We start from the raw sequence: 20241 nt of genomic DNA on the forward strand, positions 1-20241 counted from the left end.
GGAAAGTTCTGGCTTTTGACTTCGGTGGGACATTGGGCCATGTTGCCTCCTTTTTCTTAGGGCAATCCCTCAAGAGGTTCCCTTCATCATTACACCCATAACAAACTTTCTTAATGAAAGTGCACTCATTGGCATAGTGCCCCGGCTTTCCACACTTAAAACAATTGACCGCACCATCACATTTCCCATCATGTTTCTTTTTGCACTTTTCGCACCATGTGACAATCCGAAATTTCCATTCTGAACAAACCATATAAAGCTAATAGAAGTTAGAACAGTTTCAGTGAAATTCCAGACTTCGGGTTTAAGTTTGGCAGTTTTTCAGGATTTACACTTAAGGAGATATCAAGAGAGTGGATGCACTAGGGTTTTGTGCAACACTGTTATTCCAATACGCTAGGATATTAGATTTCATTCCGGGAATAAAAATATTTTTTGCCAAAAAATCCCATGACTATATATAGAAAACTGAACCATATTGGTTCATTAGTTACATTTCCATTTAGACAAAAGTCAAAATTCTCTCTCACGGATCTTTGGGTTTTTATCCCAAATTATGAGTACTTCGATCTAGGTATATTATATAGCTTAGATTATGTTTAGAAACATCAAAATCGGACCGAAACCCCAAGATTTGGGAGTTTACCGCCCAAGAACACTTGGGGAGTAAACTCCATTTTAAGGGCCAAAAGTGTCCCAATGACCCTCAAAGCCTTCGAACTCAAACTAGAAGCACGAATTACAATGTTTAGTCCACAAAACAATTAAGAATCAAGGGTGAAAGTGAGTTCATGGCCAAGGAAGTTCTTGGGCCGTGAACTCCATTTTAGGTTGATAAAATGCCCTAAATGCCTTCATTGAGTGGAAAGACTAGCATAGAACATTACCTTGATGTGTCTAGCACCCAAAATAATCAAAATATCAACACCTATGGTTGTTCATGGCTGCAAACACATGGCCAAATGGTTCATGGGCCGAAAACACAAGTTAGGGTGTTTTGATGCCACAAACACTTCCTAAGGCTTAGGCTTGAATTTAGACATATACCCTAAATTGTTTATAGCCTAGAAAACATAAGGAATCACAAGTATTAAGGAGTTTATGGCCAAGACAAGTTCTTGGGACGTAAACCCCTATATAGGGGACAAATGACACCCAAATTCCTTCCTTATGCCTAGAACCCATCGTAGATCATATCCTTGAAGTGTTAGGAACCTCAAAACATCAAATGGTACTCCTTACCATGGGTTTACGGCCGTAAACTCATGGGGGAGTGGTCCCAGGGCCGTGAACATCAAGCAAGGCCATTTTAAGGCCTTAAACCCACCCAAACACTTGTTTAAGACTAGAAGCTCTTCACCACTTAAGTTGTATTAATGTTAAGCTTCATTTTGTGACCTAAGAGAGAGTTTACGGCCAGGAGTTTACTCCCCTGGGACGTAAAATCCAAATCATATGGTCATTTGACCATAAATCCCCATTAGAGGTCTTGAACTCCTTTGTTGCAACCCATTTGCCTTCTAGCACTTGACCAAAAGTGTTTTCCTCGCATTAAAATGCTTATACTTGTATAATTAGTGTTTTAATCACTAATTATTTATATACACATGTATTTATATGTAATTAGGATCATTGTGTGTGTCGAAAGTCTTCACTTGACACCAAGCACTTGTCCGATCCTTCCTTACAATAACAGTCCGTTCAATTCCAATCACTTACTGCAGGTGAGTTCATACCCCCTAATTAATGTTTTAAATTGCTTTTAAATGGTTTATGGGGGGGGACACAAATAGAATCATGCTATTTATTATATCAATCACATGTGATTAATAAGTAGAATTATGCCAGTTATTATATCAATCACATGTGATTAATATGCAGCATTCAAATGATTTACTACACATTAACCGTTTTACCAAACATGTTCTTCAAATGATTCTCTTAAATGTTTTATATGTTTAAAAATCCTTATTAAACTATTCATTACTCTTTATGATCCTTTTCAAACCATTTTACTCCGATCCGTTTTACTCCAAGCTATTACCAAGTCGTTCTACTTCAAACTGTTTTCACTTCAAACTGTTTTATCGATTGACATCAAGTCGATCTTTTCTTAGATAACAATTATATTCTAAGATTTTACAAAACTTATTTTATGCTTTTATATCATAAATTTCATGCCTCTATATGTATAGTTATATAAGTAATGTTTAAAAGACTTAGGAAGACTATCCACCTTGTTTCCTTTTCCTTGATTTGGATGTGGTCTGATATGATATCGGGTACTCGTCCGAAGGTCGTTTAAATATTAGTTATATATCATGTGTACATATATAGTCATAAAAGGTCCTTCCAGTTCATCCAATGCCCTTGGGTAGCAAGGGTATACATCCATGTCCATATGTACCAGTTAGATTACTAGTAAACTACCATATGGGTAGTTTAGGAAGATAATAGAACTATTACTACAATGCGATATCATACAATGAGTCAGTTCATTCATGAGTCAATACTTACTACTATAAGAACATATACAACTATACTAGAGAAGAACATATACAACTATACTAGAGAAGAACATATACAACTATACTAAAGAAGAACATATACAACTATACTAGAGAAAAACATATACAACTATACTAGGAAGAGAACATATACAATGATACTAGGAAAAGTAACATTACATTACATATACATGAATACGTTAATAATTGTGATCCATTGTATCGGAGCATGCCTTAAATGTCATGGCCCGAGTTGTTGCCAGAATTCTCTTGGAGGGAGAGCGTTAGTTTGCGTATAGATCTATACTGGATTGACTATCCTACACCTTGCTTCTAGCTACAGCCGGACCTGCAGGTCTGCGGGTGCCAAACGTCATTCCGTTTTTACGACCATTCGTATGTCGTTGTTGCCAATCAATATTATGGTGCAATTTATCACATGATGCCTTAATATAAATCCGGTTTAAGGTTGTTAGTACAGAAGTAGTTCCTATAATACAACGTTTAATGTAAAAACTATATTTTGATAATGATAGTTACACTTGGGAAAATTAAACACTTTTACAAGAAACGAACATTTAGAACAGTTAAGTCTTGGTAAAAGACTACATTTAGAATAGTGAGGTCTTGGTAGAAGACACATTTATATAATAGTAGGAATCATAGGGATTTCTAGGTTTTTCAAACGTTTACAACTATTTTACAAACATTTTTATACTTATAGTTCATCTACATTTTTTCCATACTTAAAGTTGATATACAAACATTTTCTTACATACAACTTAAGACACTAAAATACTTATGATCTCACCAGCTTCAAAGCTGGTACTCGCTTTCAAAATTACTTGTATCCTCAGGTCATCATAGACGGGTACCGATGCAAGGATTAGCGAAGATGGAGTTCGTTGAAGACTCATCTTTCATTTTGATTTATGCTTTAGTGTTTATCAAAATTTGACAGAACACACTTGTATAATAATTATATTATTAATGCAATGGATGATGTTGTTGCTTGTTTACTACTTTACATTGTTGTGACACTGTACATGACGTCCTCCGCCCCAGAACGTTTCCGTCGTTCTTGGTTTTGGGTGTGACAGATTGGTATCCGAGCATTTTTTATAGTGAATTAAGTATATCAACCCATAAAAGATATACTAACTATAAATACATAATGGATTAAAAATACTATGACCAAGAGTTTATACCTTAAATAATAAAATATTTAATAAAGTATACGTGCCTGCATTCATACTAAAATCAGTGTCACTAGGACAATACAAAAGAGTTACGATTGTTGGGCAACACAAGTAGGCTTAGAGACATATGGTCAAAACTGGGAAGATATAGCCTGATCACCTATATTATCCGAAGGTTGACTAGCATGTGCCTATGTGTTGTTTTGTGGTTGCAACAAAACTAAAATCTTACCAACCCTACCACAATGAGAACAGTAGAACATAACATTAAATTTAAAATACTATAGGAGTATTTGGTGTTACTATAAGTATGTTATACTTGAGAACTAAAACGGGATCTTCATTTCTAACTTGGTAGTTGCTAAGTGGATACACTAAGGCTATATGTAATTAGGATGTTATAGACTTAAAATCTGTGAAATTTTACTTCACCCGTATTTTGTGTGAATATGGAGTTAACGTCACTTATTCAAAGGCCTGTCCTGTTTCGATTACATATAACTGGTATGCACTTCACAAATAGCGATGTAACTGATGAAGATTTTCTAACTAATTATCTAGATAGTTCGTCTAATAACTATTTTCTTACCCCAATTCGCTTAGATAACATGGCTGGACTCCATCCCCACGGCAACCAGTACCTTCCGAATGAGGTCACAACTGGTTGGTTTAGAGAAGAACCAGATAATGATCATCCAATCCCTTTGAATGGCCACCATGATGAAAACCTTTCGGACGATGCTAATTCCAAACCAGAGGTTGAGAACCTACCCCAGGAAGCTCCAGTTCCAATTCCTAACCCTCGTCCAACTTTTCATGGCCCGACGCCTGAGTGGGTGGAATGCTTGGAAACATGGAGCCAAGGACAAGATCAGTCCACGCCATTTAATGGCGACCGAAGCTTTTACGACCTGAGCAATGGGGGCTCAGCAGACAGAACCTTGCCAATCTTGGTCCGCAGAGTGGCTCGAAATGAGATTCAAGGCAGGACAACCCTACATCAGATTACCGAAGTTGTCGCTATTGCGAGAATGCATACCCTCCGCACCATTCGTGTAGAAGATGCTCGCGAGAGATCTGAGAGAAACCATGAGACCCTGCTGCAAGCACTGGCTGAATCACGAGCCGAAGTCATAGAGCTCCGAGTACGCCAGAGGGTGTATGAAAGACACCTACTTTATGTGGAACATCAACTAGCTGAACTGAGAGTTCACCAGAGGGATAACCGTCGCCAGTAGTAGATGCTTTACTTTATTTTCCTTGTTAGAAGGAATCGTTTTCTGTCTATGCCCGATGTGGCATTTTCTATGAAATTATATTGTACCGTAAGTACTATGGTTAGGTCTTTATGTTGTCAAGAACTATCTTCTCTGGATATGATGTAAGACCTTTACAAGGTCATTTTCCTGAATCTTTACGTCATGAATATCAAAGATATTGACAGTCGGCTAACTTCTGTGTCATTTCCTTTATTCAAGTACTCTCATCATACTTTCATTGGAGTCTATCTGAAACCTGCTTTAGTCAAGTCATTGGACTATAGCAAGTTAGATCTGGAGACATTTCCAAGTCTCTTTCAGTGGTTGGATCATGTTATTCACCAACCTACGATACCTCGGCTTGAACGACAAACGTTTTGAGACCATTCTACGGACTTACTTCTACTCATTACTAGGACTGCATCATAGGGATGTAGGTCAACCCTTCATGAACACACCTCCACTCAGTACTAGGACTGTATCATAGGGATGTAGGTCAAACTTTTGAGAACATAGTCTTACTCTTTACTTGAAAAATCGAGGTACCCCTAGGGTCAACCAGAATCACTCACAAAATCCTTATCTTCGTGTTACAGAATCATGTCGTCATCCGGAAGCAATCAGTCGAACAACGAAACCTCCGCCTTTCCTGTGTATGCCGCTACCTTCCAAACCGCAGTTGCAGCTGCCGTGATGGCTACCGTAACCGCTGTCCTTGCGCACCGTAGCGCTATCAGCACAAGCAATGCTGATGTTGGGATTGAAGTTTCCAATCGTAGTACCCATCTAGGAAGTCGCCAGATAGTAACAGTTACAGGCTCGCAAAGCCGAAAGACAGAGAACAAGAAACGAAGGCGTCAAGCCTAGAAAGAATGCAAGAAATCCCAAAAACTTGCCATGCAACAGCAACGAGTGGAAACTCCTGCTATCCCCATACCGAGCAGGCCATATGAGGGAAAACTCCCGAAGTGTGATAAGTGTAGTTTCAATCATCATGGGGCTTGCCATGAGATGCAATGTTGCAATTGCCTAAAAATAGGGCACCATGCTCATAGCTGTGGAGCACCGGCATGACCCATCACTCAAGTCCCTTTCATCGGGACTAACCCTACACACGAGAGTTGTTATAAAGCCGAACGCTTTAGGAAGCAATTCCCAGGGTGGAGTAACGAGGAAGGCACTCGTGTCCACATAACACTGGCTCAACACCTCACTTCCACCACAAATGTTAGTAATGTCCAGATATGTCATCAATGCGGTGAAATTGGACACCTTAAGAAGGATTGCCCGGTAGTTAAGAACTCGGGTGTAGATGGGAAGATTCTCGGGATCACAGCTGCAGGAGAAACTACGTCGGACCCCTCGTTAATGTAATTTAGTCGTGTTGTTGTAACAGACTTATAACCTATCCAAAACTAGTGCAACTAGAGTCTTACCTTTTGCGAGATCTTGTCAGTATAAGGATGCTCGTGCTGCGTATACTTGTCTTTTTGTAGTATACCTAATTCGCAACAATGGTCTTATTGTAAGTCTAAAGTAGTGTAACTCTGTTGATGGTTGCAAAGTTGTGTGTTGTTTGTAAAACGTCATATGTTCAAATCTAATGTCTTTAAGTTTCAGTATGATTTCGACATTATCATACGACTCAATTCAATTTGATCCTCACAAAAACAGCTTCATGCGTACATCGCTTTATTCTAGATCGCTTTTCCAGCGAAGTCGTCATATCAGAACACCGAAGTACTCATGTCAGGAGTACCTCTTAGTTATTTTTCTTTCCGAAGAAATCCCCAAAGTACCACTCGTGAAGTACGTCAAGTTTAATCCAAGGATTCATGCGATTGATCTATCACTGAGGAATGTATACATAAGAGGGATATATAATCAAGGTTCTACAGATTTAGAATTGATGATTCCGCTTTAACTTCTTTTTCCTCGAAAGGAAGTGAGCTTAAAGAAGAATCTGTTATTCGACTACCTTTTCAATCTTAATTATATACGACTCGTATACACGAGATTGTGATTGTGAAAACATTTATGAATTCTAATATGAACTTTAGGACGGAGAACTGCCTAAGCCTACGAGTAATCGCATCGTCATGTGAACAAACTTAGAACCCAATATGACTCTTGTAAACAGATCGCCCTATAGTCTAAACACCTACGGAGATACCAGAACAGTACAGATAACTTAACGAACTACACTGAAATAGAATTAGAAGACTAGACTTCTCACCCAGGAGAACCCCGGTCATATTCTTCCAGAGATCGACGGATCGCATCGTATGTACCTCGGCTATCGAGTACTCCGTCAAGATTTTTCATTAGAAATCGTTATCTCTACCTCACATAGATGAAATGGTTGAGCAAACTCAAGGAAAGGATTACTTTCAGAAATGGATCTAAGATCCGAATATCACCAGTTCGAGTGTTAGGGAAGGATGTCCGGAGGACTATCTTCCGAAATCGATGTGGACACTACGAGTCCGTAGTGATACCCTTCGGATAGGACCAATACGCCCATAGTTTTCATGAGCTAAATGAGTAGGGTACGTCTTTCTTACTTGGATCAGTTCGTCATTTCTCCACGTAATGACTTACTTATCTACCCTCGTAGTTAAAAGAAACCCCTGGAAACATTACCTTCAGAGGTACTTTTTGCGAAGTTCACTAGGCACGAGTTTTGAAATTGAAGAGTAAAATTTCTATGACACACTGTTAGTGATGTGGGAAATTTTGAGTACTCTTTCAATTTGTCAAAACCGTTGAGAATTTGTCGACACCAGAGACGCCGACAGAAATTCGCCAAATTCTAGGTCTTACCGACCTACTGTCATAGTTCATCCATAACTCCTAGTAATTTACAGAAACCCTTTCGACCTTGACCCAGCAAGGAGTGACCCTTGACTGGGAAGTTAAACAAGAAAAGGAAACTTTGGAGATTCCAAGTGAGAGACCAAGTTCTTTAGGAAGTATCACTCCGGGAATGGCTTAATACGCTTCGTTAAGTGTGGAAAGCTAAATCCACGATAGACAGGACCTCCGAGATTCTTACCAGAATCAGTCCTGTATCTCGCAAACTAGACCTACTCCGCGAACCTAGTAGCGTACATTCTACTCTTCGCGTCTCGATCGTGAAAACATAACTTTCTATTAGGACTCTTGTAAGTCCACTCGTCGAGATCCTCACCTTCGTATTAGAACTGTAGTGACCCTCGACCGAGAGGTCAAGCGGACGTAGGAACGCCGTCGCCGGTTAGAACTGTGGTGACCCTCCTCACAACTCGATCATTCGTACCTACTTCCTTACCTAAATTCTAATTTCAGGATGAAATTCCCTTCAATAGGGGGATAACATGACAACCAGAAATTTCCATTCTGAACAAACCATATAAAGCCAATAGAAGTTAGAACAGTTTCAGTGAAATTCCAGACTTCGGGTTTAATTTTGGTAGTTTTTCAGGATTTACACTTAAGGAGATATCAAGAGAGTGGATGCACTAGGGTTTTGTGCAACACTGTTATTCCAATACGCTAGGAAACTGGAGTACATTCCAGGAATAAAAATATTTTCTGCCAAAAAATCCAAGGACTATATATAGAAAACTGAACCATATTGGTTCATTAGTTACATTTCCATTTAGAGAAAAGTCAAAATTCTCTCTCACGGATCTTCGAGTTTTTATCCCAAATTGTGAGTACTTCGATCTAGTTATATTATATAGCTTAGATTGTGTTTAGAAACATCAAAATCGGACCAAAACCCCAAGATTTGGGAGTTTACCGCCCAAGAACACTTGGGGAGTAAACTCCATTTTAAGGGCAAAAAGTGTCCCAATGACCCTCAAAGCCTTAGAACTCAAACTAGAAGCCTTCATTACAATATTTAGTCCACAAAACAATTAAGAATCAAGGGTGAAAGTGAGTTCACGGCCAAAGAAGTTCTTGGGTCGTGAACTCCATTTTAGGTTGCTAAAATGCCCTAAATGCTTTCATTGAGCCAAGAGACTAGCATAGCACATTAGCTTGATGTGTCTAGGACCCAAAACAATCAAAATACCAACACCTATGGGTGTTCACGGCCGCAAACACATGGCCAAATGGTTCGTGGGCCGAAAACACAAGTTAGGGGTGTTTTGATGCCACAAACACTTCCTAAGGCTTAGGCTTGAATTTAGACATATACCCTAAAGTGTTTATAGCCTAGAAAACATAAGTAATCACAAGTAGTAAGGATTTTACGGCCAAGACAAGTTCTTGGGACGTAAACCCTTATAAAGGGGACAAATGACACCCAAATTCCTTCCTTATGCCTAGAACCCATCATAGATCATATCCTTGAAGTGTTAAGAATCTCAAAACATCAAATGGTACTCCTTACCGTGAGTTTACGGCCGTAAACTCATGGGGGAGTGGTCCTAGGGTCGTGAACATCAAGCAAGGCCATTTTAAGGCCTTAAACCCACCCAAACACTTGTTTAAGACTAGAAGCTCTTCACCACTTAAGTTGTACTAATGTTAAGCTTCATTTTGTGAACTAAGAGAGAGTTTACGGCCATGAGTTTACTCCCCTGGGCCGTAATCTCCAAATCATATGGTCATTTGACCATAAACCCCCATTAGAGGTCTTGTACTCCTTTGTTGCAACCCATTTGCCTCCTAGCACTTGACCAAAAGTGTTTTCCTCGCATTAAAATGCTTATACTTGTATAATTAGTGTTTTAGTCACTAATTATTTATATACATATGTCTTCATATGTAATTAGGATCATTGTGTGTGTCTAAAGCCTTCACTTGACACCAAGCACTTGTCCGATCCTTCCTTACAATAACAGTCCGTTCAATTCCAATCACTTACTGCAGGTGAGTTCATACCCCTTAATTAATGTTTTAAACTGCTTTTAAATGTTTTATGGGGGGGAATACATGTAGAAATATGCTAGTTATTATATAAATCACATGTGATTAATAAGTAGAATTATGCCAGTTATTATATCAATCACATGTGATTAATATGCAACATTCAAATGATTTACTACACATTAACCGTTTTACCAAACAGGTTCTTCAAATGATTCTCTTAAATGTTTTATATGTTTAAAAATCCTTATTAAACTATTCATTACTCTTTATGATCCTTTTCAAACCATTTTACTCCGATCCGTTTTACTCCAAGCTATTACCAAATCGTTTTACTTCAAACTGTTTTCACTTCAAACTATTTTATCGATTGACATCAAGTCGATCATTTCTTAGATAACAATTATGTTCTAAGATTTTACAAAACTTATTTTATGCTTTTATATTATAAATTGCATGCCTCTATATGTATAGTTATATAAGTAATGTTTAAAAGACTTAAGAAGACTATCCACCTTGTTTCCTTTTCCTCGATTTGGATGTGGTCTGATAGGATATCGGGTACTCGTCCGAAGCTCGTTTAAATATTAGTTATATATCATGTGTACATATATAGTCATAAAAGGTCCTTCCAGTTCATCCAATGCCCTTGGGTAGCAAGGGTATACATCCATGTCCATACGTACCAGTTAGATTACTAGTAAACTACCATATGGGTAGTTTAGGAAGATACTAGAACTATTACTAGAATGTGATCTCATACAATGAGTCAGTTCACTCAAGAGTCAATACTTACTACTATGAGAACATATACAACAATACTAGAGAAGAACATATACAACTATACTAGAGAAGAACATATACAACTATACTAGAGAAGAACATATACAACTATACTAGACAAGAACATATACAACTATACTCCGAAGATAACATATACAATGATACTAGAACAAGTGACATTACATTACATATACATGAATACGTTAATAATTGAGATCCACTGTATCAGAGCATGCCTTAAATGTCATGGACCGAGTTGTAGCCAGAATTCTCTTGGAGGGAGAGCGTGAGTTTGCGTATAGATCTATACTGGATTGATTATCCTACTCCTTGCTGCTACCTACAGCCGGACCTGCAGGTCTGCGGGTGCCAAACGTCATTCCGTTTTTACGACCATTCGTATGTCGTTGTTACCAGTCAATAGTATGGTGCAATTTATCACATGATGCCTTAATATAAATCTGGTTTAAGGTAGTTAGTACAGCAGTAGTTCCTATAATACAACACTACAATACTACATTAATTTCCCCTTTTCATATATTTAGTGATCATTTCACTTAAACGTTTAATGTAAAAACTTTATTTTGATAATGATAGTTACACTTGGGAAAATTTCACACTTTTACAAGAAACGAACATTTAGAACAGTTAAGTCTTGGTAGAAGACTACATTGAGAACAAATAGGTCTTGGTAGAAGACACATTTATATAATAGTAGGAAACATAGGGATTTCTAGGGTTTTTCAAACTTTTACAACTGTTTTACAAACATTTTTATACTTATAGTTCATCTACATTTTTTCCATACTTAAAGTTCATATACAAACATTTTCTTACATACAACTTAAGACACTAAAATACTTATGATCTCACCAGCTTCAAAGCTGATACTCGCTTTCAAAATTACTTGTATCCTCAGGTCATCATAGACAGGTACCGATGCAAGGATTAGGGAAGATGGAGCTCGTTGAAGACTCATCTTTCATTTGGATTTATGCTTTAGTGTTTATCAAAATTTGACAGAACATACTTGTATAATAATTATATTATTAATGCAATGGATGATGTTGTTTCTTGTTTACTACTTTACGTTGTTGTGATACTGTACTTGACGTCCTCCGCCCCAGAACGTTTCCGTTGTTCTTGGTTTTGGGGTGTGATAGATTAGATCTATCTAATAGCAGTACTACATCTTCAACTATTCAATGAATGCTTCCTAAGACATCCGCATAGATTCTTATTGTGGCATTGTATCCTCCAACAATTCCCACCAGCTGAAGACTCCGGTCTTCAGTTTGCGAACCGCAAATACGATTTTATGTTTATCACTACAGTTGCAGCTTTCAAATACCATCTCCATTTTGGAGATCCCGTCCATAATCTCCACATGCATTGGGTTTCCATAAATACTTGGTGGTTTTGAACCCAAGAAGTTCTTATACATACGCCCATCTCTGTCGATTTCCCTCTCTGGGTCATTCCTTCTCACTATTGAGTGTTCCACCTAACTGACAGTGCGGCTGTAGTTCCCTTCCTCTAACTGTCTGTCATTCAGTTCTGGTTGTTCAACAGGCATCGAAGGTTCATTTCTGTATAGCAACAGTTGTCTCATTTGTTCCCTCTGTTCAGCCATCATTGCCCGAATCATGGCTTGTACTCCAGCCATTGTGACTGGCTCAGTTGTAGCTTCTACTATGAGCGCCTGATCATTCACTTGAGGCCGTAGTTTCCTGTTTTCATTTGCATCTCCAGCTCCACTTCGGGTTCTTTCCATTTCGATCTATACACCAAATTAGGTGAATTTAGATCTTTATTCACGATAGACTTTTAAATTCTCCATATCACTCCGAAACATTACATGGTAGTTCTAATATCATAATCGAACACTTAGAATCCTGAACACATAAGGTTTCCAGATCCGGTCAACAACAGACCATAGATCTGAACAAATAATAGCATACAAAGCGAACATAAATCATTTAGCACATAAAAGCATTTTAGGCATCTTTCCTAAAATAAACTAGTGCTCGTGTCTAAAATATGGAAGACACTCATCTCACGATCATCGCTTAGCATTCTAAATTTAAGTCTAGGAATCCAACAAATTCCTAGCTCGCTTAAACAAATGCTCTGATATCAACTGTGACATCCCCATTTTTATGGCAAGAAAATCCCGATTTTGTTTATGCTTTTATTATAAACTCAGAGTAATCTTTCAAAGAAAATTGCTGCGGAATTTGTTCCCAAAACAAAATATGATTAAAATTTATGAAAGTATTTTCTTAAAGAAATCTATTTTCATTAAATTATAAAAACTCTGGATGTCAACATTGATACAGATCATAAGCATAAACCAAAAACATCATAGGCCATAAATAAAATTCTGACCTCAAAACAACATAGGCCTTACAACATTCCCTTTATTTTCCACTGGCCTAAAATCCATAATCTCTCGTCAAGTCATCCAACTATGATGTTGCCACTACCTGTAATACAAGAAACTGAGTGGGTCGGACTGGGGAGGTTGGCGAGCATATAGGGTTTTCAACCCACAATAAATAAGTTTGTTATTTTCAACAATCATTAAACCCGATTACCCTTTCCCGTTATGCTCACCTTATGTCCCTAAAGCATCTAGTATAAGGGACCTATCCTAAGGAATTTCATCAGGATGGACACTATTGCTAAGGGGATTCCTCAGCCATAAGTGTATGTAAGGCAACCATGGGGGGATGTAGTACATCGGTGAACACATCGTTCGGAAATACCTAGAGGTTGTGAGCCAGCTAGCATTCCACTAGACTTCCTAGAAAATTTTGTGGTCGTCATCCATACTCCTCTTGATGACTGGATCAACGTCAACATCGAGGCCTCTCATCATTTTGTTTCATCACACACCAACTATTTCATCTACCTATGTTTTACCCAAAATATAAAACACATATACAACTCATATATGAAAAAGAAGTTTTTATTTTTCATACAGCACATATCTGAAGTATAAATCATCGATATATCAGGTTTAGATCTGAAAAGTTCAGATCTGAAGTAAGAAAGTCTATATCTAAAGGAAAAAGTTCAAATTTGAAGGAAAAGGTTTAGATGTTACAAAAAAACATATATCATACAGATATGAGGAAATACTCTTAGATATAAAGAGAAAAAGTTTAGATCAGAAGGAAAAATCTAGATCTGAAGGAGAAAGTTCAGATCTGGAAGAAAATGTTTAGATCTCAAGGAACAAGTTTAGATCTGAAAAGAAAAAGGTATAGATCTCTCATCCAGAAAACATCTCAGGTAAACAGACATCATTTATATATACACATACCACGCAATTTATATAAAATACTTCATATCTATGTGTAAGATGAAAGTGACTATACACTCACCTGATAACGAGTGATTCGGACAACACTTCGCTACTTAAAATAATCTTCTTTGACCGAATCGGGAAGTTTGCATGAAAACCGGGCTCCGCACGTGCAGAGTTTCAAACCGAAAACCACTTTTTCTCGGAGCGTTTGGGAGCTCCCAGACTTTTTTCTAATTCTAGGGAGGTTTCCTAGGCTTCGGGGTGGATTAGGATGGCTAAAAAGAGAGTAGAGTGAGAAAGAGACAACTTAAAAGTGTGAGAAATGTGGCTGACTTGCACCCCCTTTTATAGGGTCGAGGCCTCACATTATGCGAGGGGTGTAGTAACACGCGTCGTATATTTGCAGGAGCGTCATGGCTTATTTCAGACTGCAGGAGAAGTCAAACTGCATAGTGTACTCCTAAAACTCATAACTTTCGCATACGAGCTCCGTTTTCGACGTTCTTTATATCCACGCATAGGTGAGACCGTACTCTACAACTTTCTTTTAGACTTCGTCGGCTAATTATGACCTTATTTTTAAAGTTATATTTTTTCCAACGATGTCCATTTTCATCTATCTTTTTATCGTTGAACTACTATTAACGAGACCTTCAATTCTCTTTTAGGTCGTTTCGGTTGAAAACCGTTTGATCTACTGTAACATTCGGATTCCCAGGTATAATACTTTATTCCTTTATTTTTGGAAGTTGTGAGGAGACTCGGCGAGTTGGTGTTTAAACTCGCCGAGTATGGTCATGGATTCGTATCCGAGTTTACAGCCGTACTCGGCGAGTTCATGAGTGGACTCGGCGATTCCATGTTGTTTAATGAAACCCAAATTTCCTGGGTTTGGGACCTATTTAAAGGCCCTTAGGGCTGTCATTTGCGGCTACCAAACCCCAGAGAGAAACCCTAAGAGATCTAGAGCATTTGTGGGGAAGGAGAGGCCATTCTTGATCCTTTTGTTGGTGTATTTGCAAGAAGGAGGTGACCAAGGCAAGTGGAGGCTGAAGGTGGTGCGATTTTGGTGACTTCAGAGTTCATATTGAGGTATTTATTTGGACCTTCTTCAATTTTGGTGTTGATTCTTAGATTTAGGGTTTTCTAACCCCTTTAGAGGATGGATAAGTGGAGCAATTGGTCCCTTCTCGAGTCTATGATTTGGATCTGGACCCAAAGAGGTCCAGAGACCTTAACCGTTGGAGCTTTATGAGTTATTTTGGGAGCCATGAGCTTAGGATGTCATTTTTGGGGATAAATCAGCATGTTAGACCATTTAGATGATATATAAGTGTCAAGGTGTGAACTTTACGTAATTATCATGCTTGGGAAGGCCAAATCTATGAATTAAAGGAACAGATCTGACCTTAGGAGGTCTATGGAGTTTGTGCATGGCATGAACTCGCCGAGTACGAAGATCAGACTCGGCGAGTAGGATGAGGGTTTCCCGTAAATCACTTAGTGAGTAGACTTGCCGAGTTGGGGAAATAACTCGGTGAGTTAGGGAGAGTTAGGGGACTGGAGTTCAAGGCAGAACTCGCCGAGTTGTTCTTGAGACTCGACGAGTTGAGTCGGGGTAGCCCCGCAATTCATGCCAGGTGTGACTCGTCGAGTAAGGGGAAGGACTCGACGTGCCATGAGAGGGACTAAGAGAGTCATTGGACACGTGTAGAGTCGCTGAGTCGGTCCTAGTGCACTCGACGAGTCGGGTCAAAGTTTGACCGTTGACTTTTAGTGTTTGGTCAACAGTCAGGCCTTTAAGCCAAGAGAGGGGTAAAATGGTCTTTTACCCTTCTGAGGGTGTTAAGAAAGGTTTGAGTATAGTTATATTTATGAGAGTATTTACTTTATGTGATTAGGCGGAGGCTAGATGACATTTCTACCGAGTCAGTGACTTACCGAGACACTTGAGGTAAGTCTTCTCACTATACGTTACCTAGAGTGGTATTATGTTTTTGACCAGAGGGTCTTATGTGTTACGTATAAGATATTGTGCTATGTGATATATGTATGTTGTATGATGTTATAGACCGGACCAGAGGGTCCAACAAGCTATGACCGGACCAGAGGGTCCAACGAGCTACAAGACTGGAGGGTCCCGCTGAGACACATCGACCAGAGGGTCGTATTATAGCCTCGAGTGGTGTATGTGTTGTATGCGATATTTTGGGGAACTCACTAAGCATTTATGCTTACAATTGTTGTGTTATGTGTTTCAGGTACTAGCGAGGACCGTGGGAAGGCGCCGGCATGACTCGTACACACTATAGAGAGAATTTGATTTTTTATGATCTTGGGATATGTTATGTTTCAAAAACTACTGTTGAAAATATTTTGGAATGTTTTTATATGAACTTGGTTGATGAAAACTGAAAAAAATGGTTTTGAAATTTACGTTGTTACATCTACTATTCGAACTCCGGGTTTAGTATTGCTAAGTCGAAACACAGAAAAATCGTAACTTCCTCATACGAAGTCAGATTTGGGCGTTCTTTTTATGCACGCTCTCGGTTTAATGAGCACTACGACTTTTTTTTTATATTGCTATGGATAAAAAACATTGTATCGTAAATTCACTATTTACATCACAAAGTGTCGTGCCGGTTCTGTCGCGAAACTTCGACATGCCACAACTTCTTCGTTATAACTCGGATTTCGGTGTTCTTTATATCTCCGGAATCCTTGTCACGATCACTACAAATTTTGTCATAGATATCGGTTCTATCTAAAATTTTATTTTTGACGCTTATTTTTATCCTTTATTTAATATATTATTATAAACAAGTAATAAGCACACAAAAACATATAATTCACATAATATTCAAGTAATTCAAGCTTATTACATTAAAACGAGTTACAATGGTTGACCTAGACTATTAGATCATCATTAAAGCTTAGCCCAGAAACACGGGCGTTTCATAGATTGTGTCGGCTAAAAATGATCAATCTAAAATTTGATTTCTAAGTTGTATACTGTTATGCTGAATATTAAAAAAAATCATAACTTCCTCTAACAAAGTCAGATTTTGACGTTCTCTACATGCACGCTCTTGGTTTATAGTCTACTGTGACTTTCATTTAGATCGCTAAGGAAAAAAAGTAATTTGTAAAAAATTTACTTTTTACGTTACGTAGAGTCATGTCAGTCTAATCATGAAACTTCGACGGGTTATAACTTCTTTGTTATATTTTGGATTTCAATGTCCCTTATATCTCTGGAATCCTTGTTGCGACTACTTCAACTTTCTTCAATGATATTGGGTATAATTATTATTTTATTTAAGATGGGTATTTTATTCCTATATTATTATATCGTTATAAGAACATATATTGCACATAATTTACATGTAAATCACATAAGACTCAAATAATTCTTCTTCTTTACTTCAAATAGGTTACAATTGTTGACCCTAACTATTATATCATCATAAGATTGCTTAGCCAGAAATGAAAGTGTTACAATTCTCTCCCCCTAGGATGATTCCATCCCTATGGATAGCGAATCATCATGTCATTCTCTGTATGAGGTTCGGCCCATTCGAATGTTTCGATCGCACTAGCACTAATTCGACCATTTTGCATCACAATTTCTTTGTCTTACGGTCAACAATCCCTTCAGGCTCTTCAATTAACATCTTATCTTCGTCAATCTTTAACTCCGAAAGTGGAATTCTATCTGGAACTTCTCCCATTAACCTCCTCAAATAAGGCACATGGAAAGTGTTATGAATACCATGCAGTTCTTCTGGCAATTCCAACTTGTAAACTTGGTTCCTAATCCTCTGAAGAACCTTGAACGGTCCAATAGATCTCAGACTCAACTTTCCTGTCGTTCCAAATCTTATAAGTCCCTTCCATGATGGGACTTTGAGCAATACCGAATCTCCAACTTCAAAATTCTTTGGTTATCACTTCTTCTCAGCATAGGTCTTTTGGCGATCTTGGGCTGCTAACATCCTTTCTCAAATCACTTTTAGCTTTTCAGCAGTCTGATGGACTATTTTAGGACCCATAAACTGCTTTTCTTTGACCTCAAGCCAACAAGATGGCGTACGAAACTTCTGTCCATGCAAGGCTTTATAGGGTACAATCTTAATGGTTGAATGGTAACTATTGTTGTAGGAAAACTATACCAGGGGTAAATACTTGTTGAAAAATAAAAGTGACCCTCTTGAACCCAGCTACCGCAACGCCTCAGCACCCGCAGCCATTTCAACATCCGGAGTCAGTTCTTCATCAGTAAACGCAATCAGACTTTTGTCTCTACTGTCTACTTATCTAGATTACTTTACTTATCTTTATGTAATACACTCAACTATACAGTATGCCTTGCACGGCTGCTTATAGAGTTGTTTAGTTCTGAGACTCTATAAATAGAGACTCTTTCTGATATATTAAATAGAACTTCTTACTACTGAATTTCTTCTTCAACCATCTCTTTTATCACTCGATGACTTGTGAATTATTCTGAATATATTTCACCAAGTTATCTTCTTCATTTCTCTATCTTATCTTCTTACTCTAAATTGCTACTGAAACATATCAAACTATAACCTCTCTTCGGAGCAAGTCTTTAAGAATTAATCACTAAGCTTGATCTTCCTTATTAACTCAGAGTGAATGCATTCCTTGTTACGAATCACCTTAAGTATATTCTTGATATAACAATTGCTGTCATTTATATTTCTTTATTTTCCGCAACTAACTATCTAACTATCTAACTATATTATTGTTGAGCTTTAAGATCCTTTGGGATTAAGTATTCCGCAATATACTTGTTCTAACGTTTGTTCAAGTGTGTCTCCAAGTTTTTCTCTCAACAATTGGTATCAAAGCCAAAGTGGTTGCTTTTTGAATATCGAAACTCTGATTTTTCATTAGGCGCTCTATACCACTAAAGCTCATTTCTTCTTCAAAAAAAATAGCAAAAAAAAACTCAATTGGCACAATTGTTATCTCTGAATGTCTCCAATAGTGTTGGTGGTTCTAACCGAGCTCCAATACTAGTAGCAAATGAATATCATCATCGGTCACAAAGAATGGAGAGGTACTTAAGAAGACTAGGAAGAGATATATGGCGATCCGTGGAAGAAGGACTACACGTTCCAGTTCTTACACCTGTCCAAACTGACGGCGCTGCAACCAGGCTAGGAGGAAGTCAACCAGCCATGAGCCATCCCACTAAAGATGATCTCAATAAAATGGAAAATGATGTTGTTGCTTTTTATGAAATTTCCTGTGGCGTTGCTCCTAACAGCTTTGATATTATCATAAACTGCAAGTCAGCAAAGGAAATATGGGATGTACTCAAGAATCTATACGAAGGCTCAGAACAAGCACAAGACAAGAAGCTCACTACAACACTCAATGACTTCAACAACTTTAAAGCCCATACTGGTGAAAGTTTGGAAGACTCCTTCAAGAGGTTCAACCTGATAGTTACTAAGTTATCCAATGCAGGTACCATCCGCAATAACGATGAAACCAATCTCCAGTTTCTTAATGGTTTAGGAAGACATGGGACTACGACTAAGATGATAGTTCAAGGCGACAGGAAGATTCACTCTTTGTAACTCTACAAGCTCTATGGAGAGCTTCAAGCACAAGAATCCACTTTACTCAAAGATTGTGCTGACTTCGGAGGACCGCTTGCTCTCATATCACAAGCCCCACCGCAGTCACCCTACTCTTCATCGTATGACACTCCACCGCGGTCATACAGAGCAGATTCTAAGTATGATGATGAAGAAGAGTTTTAGAAGGCTATTGCTCTGGATAGTCAACAATTCAACCGTATACCACCTCCTTCCTTCCGCAAGAATCAACAATTCAACAAACCTCCATTCAACCGTAACTTCGGTTCTCAGAACAACCATTCTCGATATCCCAAAGGCTCTCAGAACAATCAACCAAAGGAGGTACCGCAGTGTCCTCAGAACAATGAATCTGGTACTAAATCAGAAGACAAGACTGACGTTGTGATTTGTCACAAATGCAATAAAGAAAGTCACTTTGCAAAAGATTGTAAGGCGAATGTAGTCAAAGACAGAGCATTCTACCTTAGAATGGCTCAAGAGCTGGAAGAAAAGGAAAAGGCAAGGGCATATGTGGTCCATATCAAAAGAGACCATCAAGTTTGGACATCCGGCGACGAAGAAGAGACCATCAACAGTGTTAAAGGAAAAGGGAAAGTATGCATTCTAGCCACTGTGGATGATGATGGGTCAACAATGTTGAAAAAAAACTACTGCTACATGGCAAAGGATGGGACTCTAAGC

The 20241-nt window shown here is 38.3% G+C and overlaps 1 protein-coding gene across 1 annotated transcript; it reads left to right on the forward strand.

Moving 5' to 3' along the window:
• Positions 1-19002: 19002 nt before the first annotated feature.
• Positions 19003-19536, forward strand: LOC145068224 (uncharacterized). Its single transcript, XM_079015191.1, has one exon. It carries the CDS (start codon positions 19003-19005, stop codon positions 19534-19536), a length of 534 nt encoding a protein of 177 aa, XP_078871317.1.
• Positions 19537-20241: the final 705 nt, after the last annotated feature.

The sequence above is a fragment of the Lactuca serriola genome, chromosome 8 (genome assembly GCF_051521515.1).
Source record: "Lactuca serriola cultivar US96UC23 chromosome 8, Lser_US96UC23_V15, whole genome shotgun sequence".
Classification (NCBI taxonomy): Eukaryota; Viridiplantae; Streptophyta; class Magnoliopsida; order Asterales; family Asteraceae; genus Lactuca; species Lactuca serriola.